The 27,072-nt window shown below is 40.8% G+C and overlaps 1 protein-coding gene across 4 annotated transcripts in view; it reads left to right on the top strand.

The window, feature by feature from the left end:
* Positions 1-27,072, top strand: part of ift80 (intraflagellar transport 80 homolog (Chlamydomonas)) — a 292,809-nt gene that overhangs the window by 192,899 nt on the left and 72,838 nt on the right. For all 4 annotated transcript variants that reach the window (XM_041181982.1, XM_041181990.1, XM_041181999.1 and 1 more), the window contains 4 exons: positions 22,011-22,190; positions 24,196-24,314; positions 24,662-24,736; positions 25,730-25,893. In XM_041181982.1, coding sequence (XP_041037916.1) covers positions 22,011-22,190; positions 24,196-24,314; positions 24,662-24,736; positions 25,730-25,893 — 538 coding nt within the window. The remainder of the gene's footprint in view (positions 1-22,010; positions 22,191-24,195; positions 24,315-24,661; positions 24,737-25,729; positions 25,894-27,072) is intronic.

Consider the following 27,072-nt stretch of genomic DNA (forward strand, 5'->3'; position numbering starts at 1 on the left):
GGATTGAGTGGGCATAGCCTGACATGAGGTGGCATGGATGGGGCATGGGAAGTATCTGGGGAGGTAAGGGCAGGAGGGTCTGCTTTTTTCAAAAGAATGAAGGCCCACCACTAAGGTAGACGTTTTAAAACAGCCCACCTCGGCAACCAGCAGCCCCTGTGGCTGCTTCCAACTATTTCCCCAGTTTGGCTAGCCCAACGAGATACTGCATCCCCACCACCTGCCCCTGCGCACCCTCTCCACTTGGGTGCAATGAAGATCCCGCCTTTGTGGGCACATTCTTCCGAGGTGGGTAGGCTAGGCCGGGAATTTTCCCAACTGACACTACCCACCTCACTGATAAAAAATCAGGCCCCTCTCTCTTCACAAATGTTGCCTGACTTGTTGACTACTTCCAGCATTTTTGATTTTTATTTCAGACATCCAGTATTTGCAGTATTTAGTTTTTGTATTTCTTTACACTTCTCTATCTTGTTCAGTGACATAATGATTGGTACAAAAACTCGCATAGAGCATTAACTCTACACCAGATTTTGGAAAAGCACGTTTGGTAACACGTTGTCATGTGGAAAGGTTGCTAGTACTTTTTGCTCTTTCTGTATCTTCAAGTATGGCTGAGAAAGCTGTTTTAGGGCTCTCAGAAATTAAGTCTCTCAGCAATTCTTGTGGCATTGCATTGCTCACATCACTCTGCAAAGTATTGACACAGCTCCACCCAACCTGGGGAGTTTAGCTTGATGGTGGCACCTTGAGTAATTTACACAACACAAATGTGCTGAAGTGATTAGAGGTGGTTCTTGAGGAGGAGGAAGCTTTTGGCCAGAGGGTAAGGTCACCTATTCAGAGGAAAGCGGTAATCATGGGCCCTGATATTAATAGTGAGGAGGAGGTGTGCGAAAGATCCTGCATGGCCATGAATGTAGAGGCCCTGCTGACCTCATTTAAATAACCTGCGGCAGAAACCCGTCTGATAGCCAGCCACACTGACTACCTGATGGACAGGCAGGAGCACAAAAAGAAATGGCAGGAGGCCTCACCCAGGGACCCACGGACAGTGTTCATGGTTCCCGCAAGTTAGTGGGGGCCTGTCTGCAGTTGGGGGATGAATGTGATTGGACAGGTGGAATGCATCTTGCAGTGACTGAAGGTGGGGGGAGAAGGGGTGTTGCCTTGCCACAATTATAAGGTAGGAGGTGTTTAGCTGGAATTGAGGGGGTGGGGTGTGACTTGTGTTTGGTGGTGGGAGGAGTCTTCTGATTGGTGATAGGAGATGTCTTTTGTTTGGCTTTGGGAGGTGTCCTGCTGTGATTGGCTGTGGGTTAGGAGGTTGCTGGGGTGTCTTGATGCAGTTGTGGTGTAGGAGGTGTCCTGTTGTGACTGGGGGAGGTGTGGCATGTATTGATGAGATTGGGGTGGGGGTGTATCTGGTCTTGATCAAGGGACTTGTCTTGACATGATCAGAGGCTTGGAGGCTGTCTTGCCACAATCAGTAGTCCAAGGGAGTCCCAATATTTTGTCAGGCCCAGAGAAGCACTCTTGCCTGCCTTGGATCATGAGGAAACAACGACAACTTGCATGAATATAGCATCTGAAATGTCATAAAACATCCCACGGTGCTTCTCAGGAAATTATGAAACAAAACCTGAAAAATAAATTTCAAACTTTCCTCTTTTGGCCCAGGATCCTGCTCCCTGTAGGTTTTACCTGATGGAGAGCTGACGCTGTTCCTCTCCCCCAACCCATTCAGGCCTCAGCTTGAAATTTCAGATTGGGTCCTGATTGCAACATCTGACCCAATCTGCATATTTAAAACAGGATCCGCTTCCACTTTTTGGGTGTTATGATCTCATCATCAGTGGGGTTAACTGCCTCCTTCTGCTTTAACTTCCCCTGCCAGGTGCAGTTTCTGCTTGTTGAAGGCAGTTAAAATCAGACCCTGTACTCTGATTTTAGTTTTATAGTCACCTCAACTTACTTGGCTGATTCCTTCTTCTAAAAGAAAGCCTGAATCAACTTCATGGAAACAACTGTATTGAGATTCCTGCAGGGTTTAAAAGTGTGGGGGGTGGGGGGACTTAACATCCATCTTGTAGCATGTTATATTTAAAAACAAACACACTTTGGTGTTAAAATGTAGAAATGTTGGAGGCCTACTTTCCAAGCATATTAAGAAGCAGTTGAATTCATTTTCGTTTATCCAGAGCAAAGAAATTGGATACTACCAGTTCCTTCACAACGACTGAACAGAAAAGAAATTACCTCCTTCTGTAATCTTAGTCTTAGTTTTTATTAAAGTATTGTGTTTCGTGTTAATTTTGTCCTTCATATCACTCCAACATTTTCTTTGCCTTAACTGCAAATGACTGCTAATTTTCTTTTCCTTCATGTTAATTTAACCAATGTTATTTCAAAAACTCTTAAGATTTTTTCTGTAGAACAAAATAAGTTTGATGTCTTCTGTTAACCTATGCTTTATTAGTCTCCTGAATAGTTGCTTTTGTATTAATTTAATCAGGTGTTTTACAGATGTAAGCTATTCCAGTGCCACAGTGGATAAGTGTACTTCCTAATGTAATACTGAGGTATAGTGAGTAGTGAGACCCCAGGATAGTTCTCCAGTTTGTGCTGAGTTAGCTGATCCCAACAGGATGTTATAATTGGCCACAAAATCCCTCGGCTACAAAATGGCAAAAAAAAATCCAGTGATCTGTGCTGGAAATTGTGTGCAAGATTGTTTGGTGAGGACTTTATCAGACTGAGCTGTGCTGTCCGCTCCATGCGATCAAGCAGCTTGCTGGCACTCACTGTCAGGACTCATTTACAAAGAACAATCATTTGTGTGAGATGCTGAATTTCATCACCCATGGAAGCATGAAATCATTGCATCAGTAGAGGTAGGCAGAAGATTGAAAAGAAGTTTATACCTAAATAACTGTTATGTAAACCCTGTTGGCTATATTTAACTTGATTATTCCCAGCAGGTGTTACTTTTTGGGGATTTTGTTCTAGTTGAAAGTGCTGAAACACCATGTTTTCTTTACTGTCCTTTCAGAACTTGTCAAGGCAATTATACTATAAATCTATTTATAGGCAGCTGTAACAATTCCAATATGACATTGTCATTATCACAATAGTATGGTGTTGGCTTGAAGTCAGATATCCATGATGCTAGTCCCTTTAAAGGTTTGAATTCTGATTTTTTTTGCTGTTCTGCCAAGTGCTTAAAGAGCTAGGCTATTTCCTGTTTCCTGTCTACTGTAAAAGAAATCAAGTTACAAAACAAACTAAAAGTGTTAGGTAAGCAGTAATCCAATGGTAAGGTAATTTTCCTCACTCAGAGATCATGTATTTTGGCTTAAACGATATCTGGTATATAGTTTTGGTATAGACCAGATGTTTTTCTTTTTGCATCTTTATCACAATTGTATTAAAATATATTTGTAAGTAAAAAATATATATATTTTAAATACTTATTTGCAAAGCCACATATCCAGATGAGTACAGAAGATAAATTCAAATTCACTGCAGATATTAACAGAATGTGCACACATAGTTTTAACATTTATGAATTATATATGAAGGTACCAACTTATATAAGGATAGAACTTCCAGTGGCCAAGTTTGTCCCTCAAATGCTTTACACGAAATAAACTGCTTACGATAAGGAATGCGGTATGATCATGTTTAGTGATCATACATAAACTTCACCGATCAGAAGTTCTACTCTTACAATTTTAAGTATTACATCTGCACTGTTGAAATAATTTCTTCGTTATTTGTCATATATAGTGAGCGTGCAAATCATATACCTAGGATTTTCCTCTGCTTCTTTCTTGTGCTATGATGGTTCTTCAAACCTCCATACCTGTGTAGACATGCATAGTAATGCTCAGTTCTTCATCACTTACAGCATCAGTTACTTGTATGCTGTGAATGGGACATATGTTTCCAATAATATAACCAAACAGTTGTTGTTTGGGTTGTGAATTTTATAATTTGTATTATTGGTTTCCTGTATGAGTTTTGATTTCATATTTTCTTTCAAGTCACTTACTTAGCTTTAAAATCTACTAAACTGCTCCAGTTTATAAAGACTACCATGATGCAGTGCATCATAAGTTGCTACAGAGTGTTGCATTTATAATTCCAGTGCCGGATTCCCAGTTTTGGTGCCATAAAAAAAACACCTTGAAGAAAGAATGCATTCTAAATGTATTGTCTAGTGGAGTGACACTAAATCAAGGATTGTGCAATGCCTTCTTTTCGTTATTACTCATACCTAATCTTGAATGAGGAGAGGTCCACTTACAAATAGAAAGTACAGAATAATTATTTTTGAGAATAACTTACTAATGATAGTTCTGCTAACCGCTAAAATTTAGTTGTAGGTTGAAGATGGTTTGTGTTTTGAACAATGCTTTAGGAAGAGACAGCACACAAAATGTTTTATTGTTCAGGAAAATAACAGGATCAGGAGATCTACAGAGATAGGCTGAGGAATGCCAAGATACTGATAAGGGCTGCAAAACAAGATCACCAAGAAAGCATAGCTAGAAACATAACATAGACCACAAATCACTCTTCAACGTACAGCAGGAGTAAGCAAAAATGCAAAGATAAATCGGCTCACTAAAAATGAGAAAGGGGAAGCGGTGTCTGAAAACAGAGCAATTGCTGAAGTACTTAACCTTTCTTATTCAATAATTTCACAAAAGAAATGAAGAGAAAAACACAAGAATTGGAATACAGCATAAAAGCGAGTATAGAATGTGATTTTTAAAAAAAATTACAATGGAGATTGTTGAAGCTCTAGATAAATAAAGCTGGCTCTATCAGCTTTTATCCTAAGGTTCTGATGAAATTAGTTCAAATGATTGTGAATCCTTTTGGAATTACTTTTTTTTCTGGACTCAGACCAAATCCCAGAAGGTTGCAAAACGGCAATTATGACCCTCATCTTCAAAAACGTAGTAAGGGCTGAATCATCAAATTATAAATCTGTAAGACTTAGTTTCACTGTTTGCAAAGTGTTTGAAAGTATTATGATGAATAATATAAGGGAGAACATTAAGCGGCAGGAGCTGATTTGAGGCAAACAGCATGGTTTTGAGAGTGGGAAGTCAAGTTTGACTAATTTATCAGAGTTCTTTGAGCAGATGACAGATACGATAGATAATAAACAGCTTACATATATAAAGTGGGCAGGAACAGCACCTCATCAATGTATTTCTATCCATTGTTTTATCTCTACCTTTTAGCTTTTTTAGTATTCCTTCACCCCACCCCACCCCCACTAGAGCTATCTGTACCTTGTTTGTCCTGCTTTCTACCCTTAATTAGCACATTCCTTTAGATAATATCACCACCTTCAACACCTCTTTGTCCTTTTGTCTGTGACATCTTTTGGTTATCTCCACCTATCACTGGCCCTTTATCTAGCTCTCCTTGTCCCAACACGCCCCCCCTTAAACCAGCTTATATTTCACCCCTTTCCTATTTTTACTTAGTTCTGTTGAAAGGTCAAGAGAACCTGAAACGTCAACTGTGCTCTTCTCCACTGATACTGCCAGACCTGCTGAGTTTTTCCAGGTATTTCTGTTTTTGTTTATATTTTTTGCCCTCCTAGCTGGCATGCAAATTTGCCAGCACCAAGCCATCTCGCCCCACCTCCAAACCCTCCTGGTTATTTTGCTGGAAGGGCAGATCAGAGGCAGAATGGCTAATTAAAAGGTATCAATTAGAGGCCTCACACAGCATTGGCAGGGCAGCAGCTGCCTTGAGGTGGCAGACTGGGGGTGGTAGGGGAGTGGGGGCCAGCGCTCTAGGCAGACTTTCAAGACACCTTCACCTACCTGGCCATGTCTGGTAGATGGTACATGCTGCTGCTACCATGCGTCGGTGATGGAGGGAATGAATGTTTGTGGATGTGGTGCCAATCAAGTGGGTTGCTTTGTCCTGGATGGTGTCCAGCTTCTTGAGTGTTGTGGGAACTGCACTCATCCAGGCAAGTGGGGATTATTCCATCACACTCCTGTCTTGTGCGTTGTAGATGGTGGACAGGTTTTGAGGAGTCCAGAGGTGGGTTACTCATCGCACAATTCCTAGTCTTTGACTTGCTCTTGTAGCCACAGTATTTATATGGCTAGTCCAGTTCAGTTTCTGGGCAATGATAACCCCCCAGGATGTTAATTGTGGGGGATTCAGTGATGGTAATGCTATTGAGCATCAAAGGGCAATGGTTGGATTCTCTCTTGTTGGAGATGGTCATTGGCTGACACTTGTGTGGCGTGAATGTTACTTGCCACTTGTCAGCCCAAGCCTGGATATTGTCTAGGTCTTGCTGCATTTGGAAGTGGACTGCTACAGTATCTGAGGAGTCGCAAATGGTGCTGAACAATCATCAGTGAACAACCCCAAATCTGACCTTATGATGGAAGGAAGGTCATTAATGAAGCAGCTGAAAATGATTGGGCCGAGGCCACTAACCTGAGGAACTCCAAGAAATCCAAGAGTTGGAAATTAAATTTGAGCAGTGTCACTGTCATTGAGAAGTGCTCTATATATAATAGGAGCATTGGACAACCTACAGCAGGTACATCAAAGCACTGGAGAAGTACCACCGGTGGTGCGTTTGCAACATCCTTAAAATCCAGTGACAAGGAAGGCATTGAACAGCAACATCCCCTCCCAAGACAACATGCCCAGCATCACGGGGCTAATCACTCAACATCAACTCCACTGGATGGGATATGTCATTCGTATGCCTGACACCAGGCTCCCGAAGCAACTGTTCATAGAACTCAGTCATAGCAGGAGTCTCACGGTAGGAGGACAATGGAAATGCTTTAGGTATGTTCTTAAATCATGCCTGAAGAGATCAAACATCCCTGCCCACCCTGGCTCGTGACTGACCCAAATGGAGAAGATTCATTTGGGAAGGCACTGAAAATATCGATAGACTTTGTCAGGAGCACACAGAGGCAAGTCAAGGCATTGGAGAGGATGCACAAACCTCCAAACCTGTCCTTCAAGTGGGACATACCCCGCATGTGGCAGATTCTGCAGATGGCACATTGGACTTATCGGCCATCTCAGAACCCATTGAACCGGAGTGGAAGAAAGTCATCTTGATCCTGAGGGATTGCCTAAGAAGGCAAAAGAAAAGCCACAGTGAAAACACTTAACAAGAAGAGTCAAAGGATGGGCAGTGGAATCTATACAGGTAGCTTTAAACTTGCCATAGAGTCATTTAAAGCACAGAAGGAGGCCATTCGGCCCATCAAGTCCCAAGCTGGTTCGCTGCAAAGCACTCCAGTCAGTCTCACTCCCAGCTTGATGCCCATAACTCTGCAAGCTTATTTCCTTCAAGTGCCCATTCAATTTCCTTTTGAAATTATTGATTGTTTCAGCTACGTAAAAGAGTTCTTCCTCACATCCCCCCTGCATCTCTTGCCTGAAATCTTAATTCTGTGTCCCCCAGTCTTTCTACTATCAGCTAATGTGAAGAGTTTTTCACCTATCTAAGCCTGTCATCCTGTACACCTCTATCAAACTCCCCTGAATCTCCTTTGCTCCAAGGAGAACAATCTCAACGTTTCCAACCTAATATTAAACCCCCATCCCTGGAACTATTCTGGTAAATCTCCTCTGTACCCTGTCAAGGACCTTCACATCTTTCCCAAAGTATGGTGACCAGAACTGGATATAAAACTCTAACCAGGGCACAACTGGAGCTTTATAAACGTGCAGCATAACTTCCTGCTTTTGTACTCAATACCTTTATTTATGAAACCCAGGATCCCATATGCTTTGCTAACCACCCTCTCAATATGTCCTGCCATCTTCAAAGATCGATGCACATGTACCCCCAGTTCCTAGTCACGCTTTAGAATTGTCCATTGAATTTATATCGCCTATCCCTTATGTCAAAATTCATCACCTCACATATCTCTGTATTGAATTCCACTAGCTACTTGTCTGTTTACTCTGCTAGCCTATCCATGTGCTGTTGCAAGTGATTCATATCGTCCTTACAGTTTGCCACTCCTCCAAGTTTGCTATCATCTTCAAATTTTGAAATTTTGCTCCATATTCCAAGATCCAAATCTTTTATACATAGCAAAATAACCAGTGATCCTAGCACTGACCCTTGGGGAACACCACTGTATATTGCCCTCCAGTCTGAAAAAAAAACCATCTGCCATGACACACTGCTTTCAGTCATTCATCCAATTTTATTCAATTGGATACTGACCCTCCTATTCCATAAGCTTCAATTTTGTTAACCAGCCTTTTATGTTGTACCCTGTCAAATGTTTTCTTAAAATCTATATAGAAAACATTCATTGTATTCCCTTCATCAAAAAAATCAATTAGATTAGCCAATAACAGCCTGCCTTTTACAAGTCTGTGCTGGCTCTCCTTAATTAACTCAAACCTCTCCAGGTGTCCGTTGATTTTTTTTCACCTGATATTGGATATCAACCCTTACTCACCAGTGAGGTTACACTAACTGGCCTGTAGTTGCTATGACAGTCCTTTCACCCTTCCTAGAATATGTTTGTCACATTTGCCACACTTCAATTCTCTGGCACCTCCCCCATATCTAGGGAAGATTGAAAGATTAAGGCAAGCCCTTCCACTATCTCCACCCCCACTTCCTTTAACAACTTGGGATGAAAGCCATCTGGACCAGGTAACTTATCTCCCCTAAGCACAGCCAGTCTTTACAGTACCACCTCCTTTCAATTTTCACATCATCCATTGCCTTCACCATCTCCGCTTCTACTGAAAAATTTTGAGTTTTGTCGGATTCCTCTTCATTAGTAAATGCTGATATAAAGATCTCATTAAATATTCTAGTCCTGTCCTGCACTCTAAGCCTCTTTCACTCTCTTTGTCTTTAATAGGATCCACTCCACCTCCTACTACCTGCTTACTATTTACATGTTGGTAGAAGATTTAAATTCCCTTTTATGTTGACTGCCAGCCTATCCTCATACTCTGCCAGTTTTATTTTCCTCTTCACCTCCCCCCTCAAATTATTTTATTTGACTTGGTTTTCACCTAAAGAAATGCATCATATTTCATCCTTTTTTGTTTCATCATAATCTCTATCTCCCTTGTCATCTAAGGCACTCTGTTTTTGGCTCCCTTACTTTCACTCTTGTTGGAATATACTTAACCTGTGCCTGAGATATCTCTTTCTTAAAGATCACCCATTATTCCATTACAGTTTTTCCTGTCAGTCTCTGGTTCCATTTTATCCTGGCTAGATTGCTTTGTATTACATTGAAATTAGTCCTCTTCCAATTTAGAAATTCTATATTAGGTTGTTCCTTGCTCTTCTCCAATACTCATCCAAACCTTAAGATATGATGATCAACCTTACCTAAATGTTCCCCCACAGATGCTTGGCCCACCTCATTTCCCAGCACCAGATCCAATAATGCCTGTTTTCTAGTTGGGCCGAGGACATACTGATCAAGGAAGTTCTCCTGAATACATTTCAGAAATTTCTCCCCCTCCTTACCCTTTATTGTAACATTATCTGAATCGATATTTGGATAATTAAAATACCCCAGTATCACCACTCTATAGTCTTTGCACAACTCTGTGATTTCTCTGCAGATTTGTTCCTTAACACTTCTCTCACTATTTGGATGTGTATAGAGTATCCCAAGTAGCATGATCTTACCTTTTTTGCTTCTCAACTCTAACCAAATGAACTTAGTCCTTGCCCCCTCAAGGACATCCCTCTATCCAACACTGACAATGTCTTCCCTCCTCTGTACTGCCACCCCACTTCTCTTTTTTTTTAACCTTCTCTATCCTTTCTGAACACTTTCTATCCTTGTATATTAAGCGCCCAGACCTCACCATTTTTAAGCCACATTTTTGTTATTGAACATGCGAACAAGGAGGAGTAGGCCATTCAGCCCCTCGAGCCTGCTATGCTATTTGATAAGATCATGGCTGATCTGATTGTGCCATGAACTCTCCTATTTTCTCTGCCCTATACCTTTTGTTTCCCTCGTCAATCTAGAATCTATCTCAATGATCCTTAAAAATATTCAGTGACCCCTACCCCCATTGCACTCTGGGGAAGAGAATTCCACAGACTAATGACTCTCTGAAACTAAAAAAATTCTCATCTCCATCTTAAATCCACCTTTATTTTTGGACATTAGGGGTGTGTGGGAGTGGTGCCCTCATTGATATGGTAAATTCATGGAGCAGAGTGTCGGTGTTGGTGGGGGAACAAAAAACTTGTTAGGTTTCAGGAAGTAACCAGACAATTTTTTTGTCAACAAATCGGATCCAGGGTTATTAGAGATGCATCAATGGAATACTATGGATAGGTAGTCGAGATGGATAGAAGTTCTACTACTGCCTAAAACTGTTACTACGTTTCATTGCAGGGGATGGGTCAAGTGTGAAACACACTCACTAAACTTTAGGCCTGGAGTATTTTAACTTTTGGGCTGCCAGTCCACTTTTCATCCACCCAGAACAGTGTGATTGCATGCCGGTGAAAATTAGGTCTTGGTTGGCTGCCAGCTTCCAAGTAAGTGGCGAAGAGGGTTTTCACTCGGTGCTCCAGGAAGGAAACAGAGAGCTAATTCTGGGGCAGGGAAAACCTGTCCCCTGGCCTTAAAGAAAAAATTTAGCCTTAACTGACAGGGCATCTTCAGTTTTCAAACTTCCTTCTGCCTAACGGGTAAGCCGCTGCATCTTCGTTGCACAATCTCTATTAAAATGGTACCTTATCCTTTTGCAAAACTCTGCTGGTTAAAGTCAGAAATGACCAGGATCTGAGAGGGTAAGTAACCTGCTTGTTTTTAGCTGCCCACCTGCCCGCTTTCTGTCAGGTGGATAGGCTTAAAATTGACCCTTTTGTTAGTCATGTCAATAGGACCTCCCATATTGTTTACCCGCTAGACAAAAGTAGGTCTGTAGACACAAGACCTTTTGTTACTCTGTAAAACTGGTCTTAATTTTTCATGCAGCTAAAACCCAGCTTTGATGTTTGCAATGATGCACATCCTTATCTAATGAAGATAAATTTAGATAAATTAAACAGATATAATTTTAGTTTATTGTGCGTTATGTAGATAAATTCAATGAAATTAACATGTTTTATTTATTCTTAGCACAATAGTTTTATAAAATATTGTAGCATGTAAAATATTTACAGAATATAACTTACAATCATAAACTTGTGTCTTAAAATGCCATTCAAAAAATACATGCTTTCTCTGAGGGTGTAATAGACATTTGCTGAAGTACTTTTAGTCTGGAAAACTGTATCTATTTGGGATAGATTGCCAAGCAACTGCAACTATGATAAAGATTCCACTGTTTTTGATGCTTTAGGAATATATTTTGGTGTAATCCATTCCTACTTGCTTTAAGCTCATTAATTCATTAAGCATATTTTTTTGGAAGTTTTCTGCTGGTCGTCGATGTTATTTTGACTACCCAAATAGTCTGTGGCAGAGAAAGAGTTAAGTTTTAAATCTCCTAGAAATCTTAGTAGCCGCCAGCCACCTGGATACATACAGTGCTGATTCTCTTGCTCAAAGGTCATCAGGTAGATGTCAGCTGTATTTGTGGTGCAAGAATATGCGGAGACCTAGAGTAATGCAGACAACAGAAAGCGATTGTTTCACTCCCTTGGAGCAATTTTGAGATGGCCTAAAGGAACTCCATTTGTTCAATATCTCTTTTCCACCCCTTCAGATTCAGAACAGTTCAGATAGCTCATTAATGATGGTCAGAGTTGATAACTGCTGATTGTGCAGTAACATTGCACAGCACAATGTTCTTTTGTGTGAGGGTGTAAGGGTACAGTTGACTGTGGGTTAGATTTGGGTGAAGTTATTGATTATATTATATGTAAAGATCTAAATTGTTCGATCAATATTACAGCAGAGATGACGCATTAACATAATACATAATACGTTACACATGATTGCCTTCTGTTTGTCTTCTGTTTGTTTCTTAGACCTAATATTAGCTATCACTTTACTGCATTTCAATGTATGTAATATTGGATTCCATCACTGCTGATCAGCTAAAATGGAACGCATATGAAGTATACTTGGATTATAAAAATGGTTTACATTTCTAACAATTGCGCCGTTTAACATAATATTACCCCTGGTAAATTAGCAGTTAACAGAAACATTTACAAAGGTAAAACTTGGTTGTGGTTGGAAGACGGTGTACTTAGAAAGGAAGTCACCTTATTTATGATACATTTAACAGAGCAGAGCTCTGCAGAAATAACTAAATAATTTCTTTCACTTTTAGGAAAACTACAGTTTGAGTAATTTGCATCAATAGGCACACCTGAACGACTGCTTAGTTGTTAATAAGTGTTTCCAATGCCAAAGTACTTACGATGTAAATCCTACAATTTCTGGCACACAGCATCGCACCTCCAAGTGTACAAGAAAAGATTAGAATTTATAAAATAGAAAATTTCTTCACACAGACATGAGGTGGTTTGCAAGGACACAGGTATTGAGAATGGTTTCTTTGAGGATGGTGATGATAGCAATTTTAAAACAGAAAAGAACATTACCTGAGAAAAGAGAACTTCACAATGTCATCTAGCATTAAGGCCAGGAAGGGGAGTTGAATGTTCATCTGTTTAGTGGAAATAGGGTCAAGGGAGCAGGAGCTGGATCTCATAAGACAGATTTGGAGAGGCATGACATACAAGAATAGGGAAACTGGGGAAAGTCAGAGGATTAGAGCATCCTGTCGATTATATTTACTGTAATCACAGTGCATTGATGGTGGATATTGGCTGGGACCTTGATCAAATGGACAGTTCTATCCCAGGTGGTGTGAGCTTCCTGAGTGTTTTGAACACGCACACAAACATACAAATTAGGAGCAGGAGTATGCCATTCTGCCCCTTGAACCTGCACTGCCATTTGATAAGACCATGGCTGATCTGATAGTAGCCTCAGCTCCACTTTCCTGCCTACCCCCTATACCTATTGACTCCCTTGTTAGTCAAGAATCTATCTAACTATGCCTTAAAAATATTCAATGACCCAGCCTCCACTGCTGTCTGGGGGAGAAAATTGAACAGGCTCACAATCCTCTGAGATAAAAATTTCTCCTCATCTCCTTATTTTTAAACCCTGTCCCCTAGTTCTAGTCTCTCTCACAAAGGGGAACGTTCTTTCAGTATCTGCTCTGTCAAGTCCACTTAGGGGCTTATATGTTTCAATAAGACCACTTCTGATTCTTCCAAACTCCAGTGGATACAGGCCCAGCCTGCCCAATCTTTCCTCATCAGATAATCTTTTCATCGCAGGGATCAGTTGAGTGAACCTTCCCTGAACTGCTTCTAATGCGATGATGTCCTTTCTTAAATAAGGAGACCAAAACTGTACACAGTACTCCAGATGTAGTCTCACTCACGCCCTGTATAACAGTAGCAAAACCTCTTTACTTTTAATGTCCAACCCCCCTGCAGTAAACTACAACATTCCATTTGCCTTCCTAATCACTTGCTGTACCTGCATACTAACTTTTTGTAATTCATGTACCAGGCCACCCAGATCCCTCTGTACCATAGAGTTCTGCAATATCTCTCCAATTAAATAATATACTGCTTTTCTATTCTTTCTGCCATAGTGGACAAGTTCTCATTTCCCACATTATACTCCATCTGCCAAATTTTTGCACACCCACTCAAACTATCCATTTGTAAACTCCTATGCCTTCTTCACAACTCATTGTCCTACGCATTTTCATGAGCTGAATTTTGTCGTTGGCGAGCAGTGGGCAGGGCCCACTTGCCAACGCATAAAATGCTGCCCCATTTAAATTTTCAGGAAGGCGTGCCCGCAGCAAATTCAGCTGTGGGCCCGCTGACCTGTCAATGGCCAATTGAGGCTATTGACATGATCATTAAAACAATTAAAGGAATTGCCCGTCCAACCTTAAGGTTGGCGGGCAGGCCAGGAGCCCCGGCGGGGAATAAAAAAAACACGAAGCCTCATTCACCGGCGGGATGAGGTTTCATGGAGGGAGTTAAAAAGTTTAATAAAGTTTTAGTGTAAATTATGAACATGTCCCGTCTCATGTGACATTGTCACATGAGGGGGACATGTTAAAGATTTTTTTTTTCCCATTTTTAATGTTTTTAAAACTGTGAGCGATCTCCCTGAGGCAGCGCTTAGCCTTAGGGAGATGTGCACTCTTCGTGTGCATGCGCGAAAGAGTGCACTCTCGCTTTTGGGGAATCTCCCCCTGCCCGCACAGGAAGCGCAGCGCTTCCCAGAGGACGTCACGCTGGGCAGGCCTTAATTGGTCCACCCACTTAAAATGGCGGTGGGGCCTGCTTCTCCAGCGGGGATTGGCTCCCCGCCCGCCAGAGATTGGGTTGGGCCTGCCCGCCTGGCAGGCAGAAAATTCCGCCCTATGTCATCAGCAAATTTAGCAATCATACATTTGATCCTTTCATCTAAGTCATAGACATAGACTGTAAATAGTTGAGGCGCCAGCACTGTGGCACTCCTCTTGTTACATCTTGATAACTTGATAATGCCCCATTTATGTATATTTCCTGTTAGCTAACCAATCCTTTGGCAAATTCACTTTTTGCCAATTTTATGACCAAATTGGCTCTTTGTAATCAATCAAACAATTCGTTCAAGTGTTATAAATGTTCTTCCCAAGTTTGGCTGAATGCAACCAAAACATCAATATATACAATACTGTTGCATAATCCTTCAACTACCTTGTTGGTTAATCTTTGAAAAGTTGCTGGTTCATTCCTCATTCCGAATGGCATGACTTTACATTGATAAAGTACATCTGGCATTACGGAAGCTGATATTTCTTTGGCCAGCTTATATTTCAACTCTTTCTTGGACTCAAACTCAAGTTCTGTCGAAGGGTCATGAGGACTCGAAACGTCAACTCTTTTCTTCTCCGCCGATGCTGCCAGACCTGCTGAGTTTTTCCAGGTAATTCTGTTTTTGTTTTGGATTTCCAGCATCCGCAGTTTTTTTGTTTTTATCTCTGTGTTTAATTGACTGCCACTGCTCTTCAAGAAATGTCTACCTCCTTGAAGAAGTTCTGTTCCTCTCTGCGACAAGATTTCCGTATCTCTCTGTTGTCTTGCTCACCTTCCTTGCTTTCCATTTCCCTCCTAGCGTTTGACAAGGTGTTTACTAAAACCTGCTTTCACAGCCATATCTCCTTTCTCAGTGACTGTCTCCGTCTCCGACTTACCCCACGTGGATTTCAACTGAAATTCCACCCCTCATGTTTCGAACCCACCCAGGATTACAGGTATCTCCGGGACATAAAACATTTCTCGGACTGCAGTTCCCGTCACATTCTGAAATCCACGCTCAGTGCCATGCGCCGCCATATGAACACACTCGACCTCTCCCTCCAGCAGCACCGCCGTACCCTTTTTCAAAGCTGCGCGTGCCCCCAGTTTCATTTTATCCTTCGGCTCATCCGACGCCTCAACAAGAAACTTTTTCTCTTTCTCTCAAGTGCTAAGGAACGCAAGCTCCAACAACTCATCGACACCAACACCCATCTAGGACCCTCCACCCCTGCCTGTCCCTCCATCCCCACCCTTTCTTCCAATCCCAACCCCAGCCGTGTATTCACTATACCCCCTGACCTTCCCCTCTCCGATGCTGAATGTTCAGTGCTCAGCAAAGGACTTAGTTTCATACCCCTACGCCCTCACCTCAATGAATTTCGGCCTCGGCATGATACTGAACTCTTCTTCCGCCGTCTTCGTCTCCGGGCTCACTTCTTTGGGCAGGAGTCCTCTCCCAGTTCAACGGATCCTTTTACCCATCTCCAATATTCTCCCTCCACCTGGACCCCTCCCTCTGGATTCTTACCTTCTCTCGATCTTTTCATTGAGAACTGTCAGCGCGACATTAGTCGTCTCAATTTCTCTGCCCCTCTCACCCATTCTAACCTGTCTCTCTCTGAACTTACTGCACTCCATTCTCTCAGGTCCAACCCTGACATTGTCATCAAACCTGCTGACAAGGGTGGTGCTGTTGCTGTCTGGCGCACTGACCTCTACCTCGCGGAGGCTGAGCGTCAACTCGCAGACACTTCCTCCTACCTCTCCCTGGACCATGACCCCACCACTGAACATCAAGCCATTGTTTCCAGGACTGTCACTGACCTCATCTCCTTTGGGGATCTCCCTCCCACAGCTTCCAACCTGATAGTCGCCCAACCTCGGACGGCCCGCTTCTATCTCCTACCCAAAATCCACAAACAGAACTGCCCCGGTAGACTGATCGTCTCAGCTTGCTCCTGCCCCACAGAACTCATTTCTCGTTATCTTGACTCCCTTCTCTCTCCCCTTGTCCAGTCCCTTCCCACCTACATCCGTGATTCCTCTGACACCTTACGTCACATCAACAATTTCCAGTTCCCTGGCCCCAACCGCTTCCTCTTCACCATGGACGTCCAATCCCTCTACACCTCCATCCCCCACCAGGATGGTCTGAGGGCCCTTAGCTTCTTCCTCGAACAGAGGCCCGAACAATCCCCATCCACCACTACTCTCCTCCGTCTGGCTGAACTTGTTCTCACGCTGAACAATTTCTCCTTCAACTCCTCTCACTTCCTCCAAATAAAAGGTGTGGCTATGGGTACCCGCATGGGCCCCAGCTATGCCTGTCTCTTTATGGGGTATGTGGAACATTCCTTGTTGCAGTCCTACTCCGGCCCCCTTCCACAACTCTTTCTCCGGTACATCGATGATTACTTCGGTGCCGCTTCATGCTCTCGTCGGGACTTGGAAAAATTTATTAATTTTGCTTCCAATCTCCACCCCTCCATCATTTTCACGTGGTCCATCTCTGACACTTCCCTTCCCTTCCTTGACCTCTCTGTCTCAATCTCTGGTGATAGACTGTCCACCAATATCCATTACAAACCCACCGACTCCCACAGCCATCTCGACTACAGCTCCTCACACCCCGCTTCCTGTAAGGACTCCATCCCATTCTCTCAGTTCCTTCGCCTCCGTCGCATCTGTTCCGATGATGCTACATTCAAAAACAGTTCCTCTGACATGTCCTCCTTCTTCCTTAACCGAGGTTTTCCACCCACGGTCGTTGACAGGGCCCTCAACCGTGTCCGGCCCATGTCCCGCGCATCCGCCCTCACGCCTTCTCCTCCCTCCCAGAAACATGATAGGGTCCCCCTTGTCCTCACTTATCACCCCACCAGCCTCCGCATTCAAAGGATCATCCTCCGCCATTTCCGCCAACTCCAGCATGATGCCACCACCAAACACATCTTCCCTTCACCCCCCTTATCGGCATTCCGTAGGGATCGCTCCCTCCGGGACACCCTGGTCCACTCTTCCATCACCCCCTACTCCTCAACCCCCTCCTATGGCACCTCCCCATGCCCACGCAAAAGATGCAACACCTGCCCCTTCACTTCCTCTCTCCTCACCGTCCAAGGACCCAAACACTCCTTTCAAGTGAAGCAGCATTTCACTTGCATTTCCTCCAACTTCATTCAGTCTACTGCATTCGTTGCTCCCAATGTGGTCTCCTCTACATTGGAGAGACCAAACGTAAACTGGGCGACCGCTTTGCAGAACACCTGCGGTCTGTCCGCAAGAATGACCCAAACCTCCCTGTCGCTTGCCATTTTAACACTCCACCCTGCTCTCTTGCCCACATGTCTGTCCTTGGCTTGCTGCATTGTTCCAGTGAAGCCCAACGCAAACTGGAGGAACAACACCTCATATTCCGACTAGGGACTTTACAGCCTTCCGGACTGAATATTGAATTCAACAACTTTAGGTTGTGAGCTCCCTCCCCCATCCCCACCCCCTTTCTGTTTCCCCCTTCCTTTTTTTTTCCAGTAAATTATAAAGATTTTCCTTTTCCCACCTATTTCCATTATAAAAAAAAATAAAAAAACCCACTAGAGCTATACCTTGAGTGCCCTACCATCCATTCTTAATTAGCACATTCGTTTAGATAATATCACCAACTTTAACTTTAACACCTATGTGTTCTATTGTACTATTGTCGTTGACATCTTTTGATGATCTGCTTCTATCACTGCTTGTTTGTCCCTACAACCACCCCCCCCCCCCCCACCTCTCTGTGTCTCTATCTCTCCGCCCCCCACACACACACCTTAAACCAGCTTATATTTCAACTCTTTCTTGGACTCGAACTCAAGTTCTGTCGAAGGGTCATGAGGACTCGAAACGTCAACTCTTTTCTTCTCCGCCGATGCTGCCAGACCTGCTGAGTTTTTCCAGGTAATTCTGTTTTTGTTTTGGATTTCCAGCATCCGCAGTTTTTTTGTTTTTATATCTTTGGCCATATTGGTCAATGGAACTTGCCAACATCCCTTCAATAAGTTAATTTTTGTAATGAACCTTGCTTATCACTGCTTATCCAATCTTCTCAATACAGCCTTCTAATCGTAGTATAGGATATGAAATTGCCTTTGTGACCATATTAACATTGCAGTAGTCTATACACAATCGTTGTGACCCATCTGATTTTTGATACTTGGGCTCACTTCTTTGGACTGAGACTGCAAGGATGTTGCTTTATGGGTGACACATCCCCCACATTATCATCATGTATGGCCAAAGACATTTTCCCTGGCCTATTTACATAAATTGATTTATGAGTTTGTAATGGCTTTCGTAAGTCACCTCGACAATTTTCTGGAAGATAGCATAATATTGCATCTAAATTTTTAAGCACCTCTGTTTTATCCAACGTAATTACTGGAGGGTTGACTTTAGAATTTTTGATTTCTAATTCGTTCTCAAATTGCTTTGATATTTTAAGTTCACTCCCTACTTCTTTTGCTGCTGTAAACACACACTCCTCTCCTGACTACCTTCCTTGTCATAATATCACTTTAACATATTAACGTGACACACTCGCTGACCTTTCCTCCTGACTCACTATATAATTTACGTCAGTTTCTTTTTGATTTGTTAAGGTCCACTGAACTTTGCTTTTAACTGTTCACCAGAGACGGGTAACAACACTAACACCTTGTCTCCAGCAACAAAATTTTGAGCTTTGGCATTTTTATCTGCCCTAGCTTTCATTGTTTGTTGAGTGATTCTCAAATGCTCTTTGGCCAACTCACACGCTTTGGTTAATCTTTCTTGGAAATTTGACACATAGGTCAAAAGCGTAATCTCTGAACTTTAGTTGATAAATTTTTCTTTAATTAATTTAAGTGGTCCTCTCACCTCATTCCCATGTATCAGTTTAAAAGGACTGAATCCTGTGGACTCATTAGGGGCATCCTTAATAGCAAACAGTAAAAATGGAATCCCTTTATTCCAATCATTAGGACATTCCTGACTTGTTGCCTGATTTCTTTCTCTCTTTGAAACTTAAGCTCAAGCTTTCGCATTTCCATTTCATTTTTCTTTTCCAATGCGAGCTTTTTCATTTCCAATTTTTTCTTTCTCCTTTCCCTCCATTTCAAGTTTTTTCATTTACAATTGAATCTTTGCTAACTCTAGCTGTGCTACATTAAATTTAAATGCTGGGTAACTACTTCAATCACATAATTCTTATGTAATCTTACTTTTTTTCTACATTTAATTTATCTGCTAACTCTGACAGTGTAGCCTTAGTCAAATATTTCAAATAATCCACTGTTACATGTTCTACTCCCAGACAAGTCTTAGCAAGAAGCAAAGCCATTTTAAAATTCCAACCAGTATTACTTCACAGCAAATTCCGTTCCTACGCACAGTAACTCCATGTCCTTGTTTCTTCAAGGATTCACAGATCTCACTTAGGTTCAAGGATTTTTAAATCCTGCAAGAGCCCCCACTTTGTTATGATCCCAGCCAATGTTATTACTGGACAAGTCAGATCCCAGAATGGAACCTGGCTTGATAGACCATAATTTAAAAAAGAAATTTTTAAACCCTGGATGGTACTTACTGACACAGATTCACAGGAGTCTGCTGTTGACTTTTTAACAAAAAGATAAAACATTAACTATATTGCACTAAGCAACAAAAAGGTTTGAAAGATTTCAACCTAGACACACCATGGAAAAAAATTATTCAAACTCACACCATCCCCCATATCCCAGCAATACCCTTATAGACCCAATACGCCAATGAAGAGGTACCATTATTTCCACACCAAGGGTAGAGCTGATTCAGTTGCAAAGAGGTTTCTTTTTCGGTAGAGTTCTGAACATTCACTCTAAGTCCTTCCACAATTGGTATCTCCCTTGAGATATCCAGAAAATTTACTCTAAATTCACTATTACTTAACTTTAGAGCAATGCATATGGGTTCCTTAACAGTCTGACATCATTTCTAGCTAGAGAGAGGCTATACCTTATCTGTCTTCCCTCTGTGGTATTTACATACCAACTGAAATTAAAACCTGCCTCTTCCTTTTTTTTTGTTGTGTCTCTGTGGACCTTTGATCTCCTGTTGCTGGGCAACAGCAATTTTATTTACATTTTTTTGTTTTAACTTTCCTAAACCGCTAACCCCTTGGTAGCCCATTTGTTCACTAAGAGTCGTAAAACCTCATTAAAAATCCACCTATACAAACAAGCCCCCAAACTTGCTAGCTCCATCTCACAAAAAACTCTAAACTGAAACCAAACCCAGATTTCACCTTTCTTAACACACAAATAAAAAAAGGTTATAAATTAAACTTAAAGCTATATCTTGTTCCTAATACCCACAAGTACAAATATAACTTACATAAAACTATCTCTAGCTCCTAACACTATTTTTAACTTCCTTAGTTAGCCACGGATGGTGAGTCAATCTCCTAGAGTCTTTTTTTCTCACTGGAATGTATCTTTACTGCGTGTTATAAAATATCTCCTTTAATGTCTGCTACTGCATCTCTACCAACCTACCCCTTAACCTAATTTCCCAGTTCACTTTAGCCAGCTCTGTCTTCATGCTCTCAGAATTGCCCTTAAGTTTAAAACACTAGCCTTAGATCTACTCTTCTCCCCCTTAAACTCAATCTATAATTCAGTTACGTTATAATCACTGCTACCTAGGGCGCCTTTAGTATGAGGCCATTAAATTAATCCTGTCTCATTGCACTTTACCAGATCTACAATTGCCTGCTCTCTGGTGGGCTGTAGAATCTGCTGCTCTAAGCAACCATCCTGAAAAAATTCTATTAATACATCTTCCAGGCTCCCTTTGCCAATCTGATTCATCCAATCTGTAGATGGATTAATATCATCAATGATTATCACTGTAAAAGCTATTAGATCATACATATTTATTTATATTTGAGCTGACAATTCATCTGTTTTGTTATGATACTACACACATTCAGATACAGAGTCTTTAGTTCTGTCTTTTACTATTTTTGCAAACTCTAGCTTTATCTGATGGTGTACCCCTTAGTTTGTATGTTCTATCCCTTCCTGCCATGCTTTGATTATCATGACACTTATTGCTACCTTGCTCGCCTGCCTTCTCTCCTTTTAATTTGCCACATCTTCTCTCACTTGATCCCTCGCCCCCACTATTTAGTTGCTGTTTTGTAGTTGGGACTGCATCCATCCTGACTAATGGTATTTCGTCACTCTCCTGACTTCAGCCTTGTATTTGGTGGAGAGCCTTTGAAGAATCAGGAGGTGAACTACCCATTACGCAGTATCCAGGCTTTACCATGCCCTTATAGCCACAATGTTGATATGACTGGTCCAGTTAAGCTGCTAGGCAATGGTGACCTCCAAGATGCTGATGTTGGGTATTTAGTAATGGCAGTGTTGTTAAAGATCATGGGGAGACAGCTGAGCCTTGTCTAGTTCGATATGGTAATTATATCATTCGTAGGTGGAGCAAATATTACCCGATGCTTTTGAATATATAACTTCTTTGTAAACAAAGTACAAATTGGTACCCAAAGAATCGATTTGCCCTGAAATATTATAAATAAAATGTAATATGGTTGCATGGTCTCGGTTTTATTTTACAGTGGTCTTATGCACTTGAAAAGCCAAACACAGGAAGTGTGTTCAACATTGCTTGGTCTGTTGATGGCACTCAAATAGCTGGAGCTTGTGGAAATGGCCATGTGATCTTTGCCCACATCATAGAACAGCGTTGGGAATGGAAGAACTTTGAAATCACATTGACTAAACGAAGATCTATGCAGGTATAGTTCTTTAAAAATCAAATCCATATGAGATTAGATAATAAAGGAGAATTTTTGATTTTCAGAGACGTGTTAGTGCTTAATCAAGGCTTGTCCTCTTGTTAGCATTGTAGGGACAAATATTCTGTAGTTTAAAAACGTCAGATTAAAGCAGTCCAAGTTAAGTGTGTGGACATTGTGACCACTGTTTTCTGAATTTTTATTCTGCCACAGACCATATTTCTGGATAATTATTTAAGAACCATTTTACAATGGTATAAAAAATGCCTTATTTATATAATCATCTTTATATTCAGGAATAAAAAAAATAAAGTAAAACTTATTTTCAAAAGTTTTGTGAACAGTAACTTTGAAATGTTGTTTAGCTGAACCTAGGTTTCTCTATTGCAGTGTAAAAACTCTTCCTCATGGTTAATATCAGAAGATGCTTGACAGTAAGATAATTCCCTTATTACTGTTTACTTCTGATGATTTTAGAAGTGTTTACTTGTGCTGGGAAATGCACATCAGTATCCATTTCTCCTTTTGAAATGTTGAAACCAACTAATTTTAAATGTCAGTAGTAACATTCAAAAGAGAATTGAACAAATACTTAAAAGGAACAAAATTGCAGGCCTCTGGTAAAAGCATAGGGGGTGGGTTTAATTGGATAGCTCTACCAATTAACTACTACTGGGACAGGCATGATTAGCCAAATGACCTCCACTTGTGTTGTGTGCAAGGCCCAGTTTGTAGTCCTTAATTGTTATTTCTGCTGAGGTGAGGAATTACTGCAGTTAGTTAAACATACATTACTAGGGCTTGATGAAGTAAGTTGGGAGGAGGCTTGTGTGGAGTATAAACACTGCCATAGAACAGTTGGGGCAAATAGCCTATTTCTGTGCTGCAAATTTTGTGTACTTCTGTCTGTCATTCTATGATTCTATAGAATGTGGAAGAAAGTGACAATGGTCAATTACTATACATGATGCTTGGGGTATTTCTAATTGAAACATGATCAGACTTACATGTAAGCTTTGACTAGGATTCTCTCCCTGGATTCAAAAAAATTGAAAATTCTGTTGGCTGGGTATGACATCATACTGAACTGATAGAAAACAGTCCAGCAATTCTGGCTGCCACTGAAATGAAGGAGATTGTCAGAAATGTAGCTGGACACCAATGGCTACTTCCCTGTTTCTGGCTATTCTCTGTGATTGATTTCATTGGAGTAGTTTGGTAAGAAAAAGATCCACTGGAAAACCCATCTTCATGGAGAGAGAAGGCCATATATATGGCCTGGATTTCGCAATTGGTTGGATATGTAAGGTATAAATAGTTTAAAATATTAAATAAAATATTTTTGAAGTTAATGGTGACCATACAGACATAAATCCATTATTCTTTAGTGATTTGCTGGCTGCAGCTGACAAAAATGGTCACTAGAGTGTCTACTCTGTAGACAATTTAAATTTACACAAAGAGCCAACAAAAAGGAAATATATATTTTTTGTGTGGCTATGCTACCTTCAGCAGTGAATCTGTTAACACACATCCTTATAAAAAATAAAGTGCTGTATCACAAGTTACCAGGCAATACTATAAATGTATATATTTGAATCAAGTAAAAAATAAGTTGACTAGTTACATACTAACCATGTGCTTAATTTAATTAATTGACTACATGCCTCTACTTTACCACAGGCCACTTCCAAGTCTATTTTAGTCTTGGTACGTTATCATCTTACAGTGCCATTTATAAGTCACTCAAAAGACTCTGATTTCTAATTTGATTTTAGTTTTGTTGAAACAAAAGATAAATTTACAGGAACATAGGAACAAAGCTTTAGTTTTTCCAAACCATTTAGTTTATCCAAGTAGATCATGGCTGCTTTGTCAACCTTAAGCATATTGGAAATAGTCATATTTGGTTATTGGAGACACATGCTAGAGAACAATATCTAGCAAATAAAAGATTCTGAAGTATGCTTTCAAGTAGTTAATTTTTGACTGTGTTTTGTAACAGGTACGAAATGTATCGAATGATGCACTAGATGTCTTAGAATTCCGTGACCGTGTGATAAAGGCCTCGTTGTCCCATGGACATTTGGTAGTTGTAACCTCATTGCAGTGTTATGTGTATAGGTTAGTAAAATCTTTTCTTTGGAAATATGTAACATCCTTTGGCAAACTACTTCTGAATATCTTGTAAATCACAGTTCTCCTATGTTAAATTTAAATCTGAGTGGTTCTATTACATGATAATAATGCAAAGAAGATGTGTCAAAATATAGTTTTTATAAAGTCTAAGTTATTTTTGGCTCTGTTCCTCTTGAAAAAACATGTTAAGCCAAATCTTTTAAAGTAAGCTTAATGTTAGCTGGGTATAATATATGATGTGTATTGAATGTGTTACACTGTTTGGTTTCTTTCCTGATCTTAATTTTGTATATCCATGAATTTATATAGTGTACATTCTCTGTTTATTTCAGTACTAAGAATTGGAATACCCCACTGGTATTTGACCTGAAAGAAGGTACTGTTAGTTTAATTCTACAGGTAGAGAGGTAAGTGATTAGCATTAATCTGTGGCTACTTAATGTAAATAGAGCTTTCACATACATAAAAAGGGAGATTTATCTGTAATTTGAATGTTACTCAATTATGTAAAATTACACTTTGTTCAAAATGTAGAAAAATGTAATTATCCTTCAGGCAATTATTGAAGCAGTGATCAACTATTTTGTCATTATTTAGCATATGTTCAAAAATTTCTAATGCCGGCTCCCACAGTGTAGGGTAGAGCCCTACACAGATCTAAGTGTTATCTCTTAACATTTAATTTGTGATTTAAAAATACATTATTTGTTGTGAAAATCTCTCTGAAATATTCAAAAAGATAATTGTCCACTGCAGAAATGTGCTGAACCACAGATCATGTATTTCAAAGCAACTTTGGCGAAGAACTAGAAACATGTCACTAGGCCACTTTCCTAGTCATGGCACAGGGACAGAGAACCTCAAAAGAAAGTGGCTTACAAAATGGGTGGAATTAATAATACATTTTTAAAAAGATAACCATGCAGTATTGTAACTGTACAACTGATTGGTACTAGTTTACAGTAATAAATAAAAACAAAAAATGCTGGAAATACTCAGCAGGTTATGCAACATCTGTGGAGAGAAACAGCGTTAACATTTTAAGGTCTGATGAAAGGTCACAGACCTGAAATGTTAACTCTGTTTCTCTCCACAGATGCTGCCTTAACCTGCTGAGTATTTCCAGCATTTTCATTTTTATTTCCGATTTCCAGCATCCACAGTATTCTGCTTTTCAAGTCCTAATTTACAGTTTTACTGAAAACATCGCTCAGATGTTATATTTCAAAATGTCCAAAACTTCTGTAACTTTATTTATTACATCTAATTCAAAGATAACAAAATGGTAATATAAAATGAAGAATGTTTTATACTTTGATATATTTAATGTTTAAAATTTTCAGATGCATTCAGTAGCTTTCATTAATCTCTTCACTGATAGTACTTATTTTTTTGTTCAGACACTTTCTTCTGCTTGATGGAGCAGGGATTTATTTGTATTCATATGAAGGTCGCCTTATTTCTTCTCCAAAGTTCCCAGGGATGAGAACTGACATACTGAGTTCCCAGACTGTCTCCCTCAGCAATGATACAATTGCAGTGAGAGATAAGGCTGACGATAAAGGTATAGTGGAAAATCTATTATTTTGGTAAAGAAATGTGTATCTATAGATCTCACTATTGTTTAGCACAAACATGTATAATATCAGTCCTTTTATGCAAGACATGTACATGCAAAATGTCCCATCCTTCTCTCACCACACACACACACACACACACACACACACACACACACACACGCATAGACACACACCATAAATTAAGGAATCTCTAAATGTACTGCAGTTATTGTAGTCAGAAAGATATCTTTGCACAAAGTCAGGAACCTAAAGGTTGATGAATATTATGGAACTTGGAAATTAAGGCTCAAATCTACCACTCAGCCTCGATGCTGAGCGCATTGACACTGCCCGCAAAATTTCTGCAACCCAACCCTTTAACAATTTTTCACCCGTATCTTCCACTCCTGGCTGAAGCATCGAAGGGGTCAGCACAGCCTTTCCAGGAAAAGGCGCACAAGACAACAGTAGAAGGGAAGACATGCCCCCTTTTCACAACAGTAACTGTCATATTCAGGTAATTTTTTAAAGGTTTAAATCTTTCAGTAAGTGAGTGAGTTAGTAAATGGGTGAGTGAGTGAGAGGGTAGTTAGTTGGGTCAGGGGTAGTCAGGTCTGGTCAGTGGGAAGGTAGTTGGGTCTGGTCCAGGAGAGTGGTTGGGCAGTCAGGTGGTCAGTGAGGTGGTTGGGAGGTCAGGAGGGCTAGTGAGTGGGGGGTGGGGGGCAGTTGTGGTGCTCATTTCAGTTACACTGGCTAACCAGCTATTAAACTGTGTAATATGTCCTAGGTAAGTATGCAGGTATATTCTTCGTATCTGGCCCAAATCTCTGCTCTGAACTCAGCATCAGAGACATATGGAGGGTCCCAGGCAGCAAGGAATCAGCCCATCAGAAGTTTAAACTTCCCGGGCAATTTTCGCGTATGTATGCACGTCAGGACTTTCGGAGAGTCCTGAAGTACATCTCCCAACTTACATCCCATCTCTGATGAGCCGGAGACCAGAAGATTTGAGCTTGTTTCTTTCCTCTTTGAAATCAACTGTAGCATTAATTAGAATGGTATCTTTATGTGATTTTGAGTAAATATAAATATAGCTAATCAAGTTATTCTGGGCTTTTCTTTAACCTCTGTACATTGATGTTTTGCCTTGTCACTGGGGCTTCAGCTAGCCTGATTCAAGCCCT

The sequence above is a fragment of the Carcharodon carcharias genome, chromosome 2, assembly GCF_017639515.1.
Source record: "Carcharodon carcharias isolate sCarCar2 chromosome 2, sCarCar2.pri, whole genome shotgun sequence".
NCBI lineage: Eukaryota > Metazoa > Chordata > Chondrichthyes > Lamniformes > Lamnidae > Carcharodon > Carcharodon carcharias.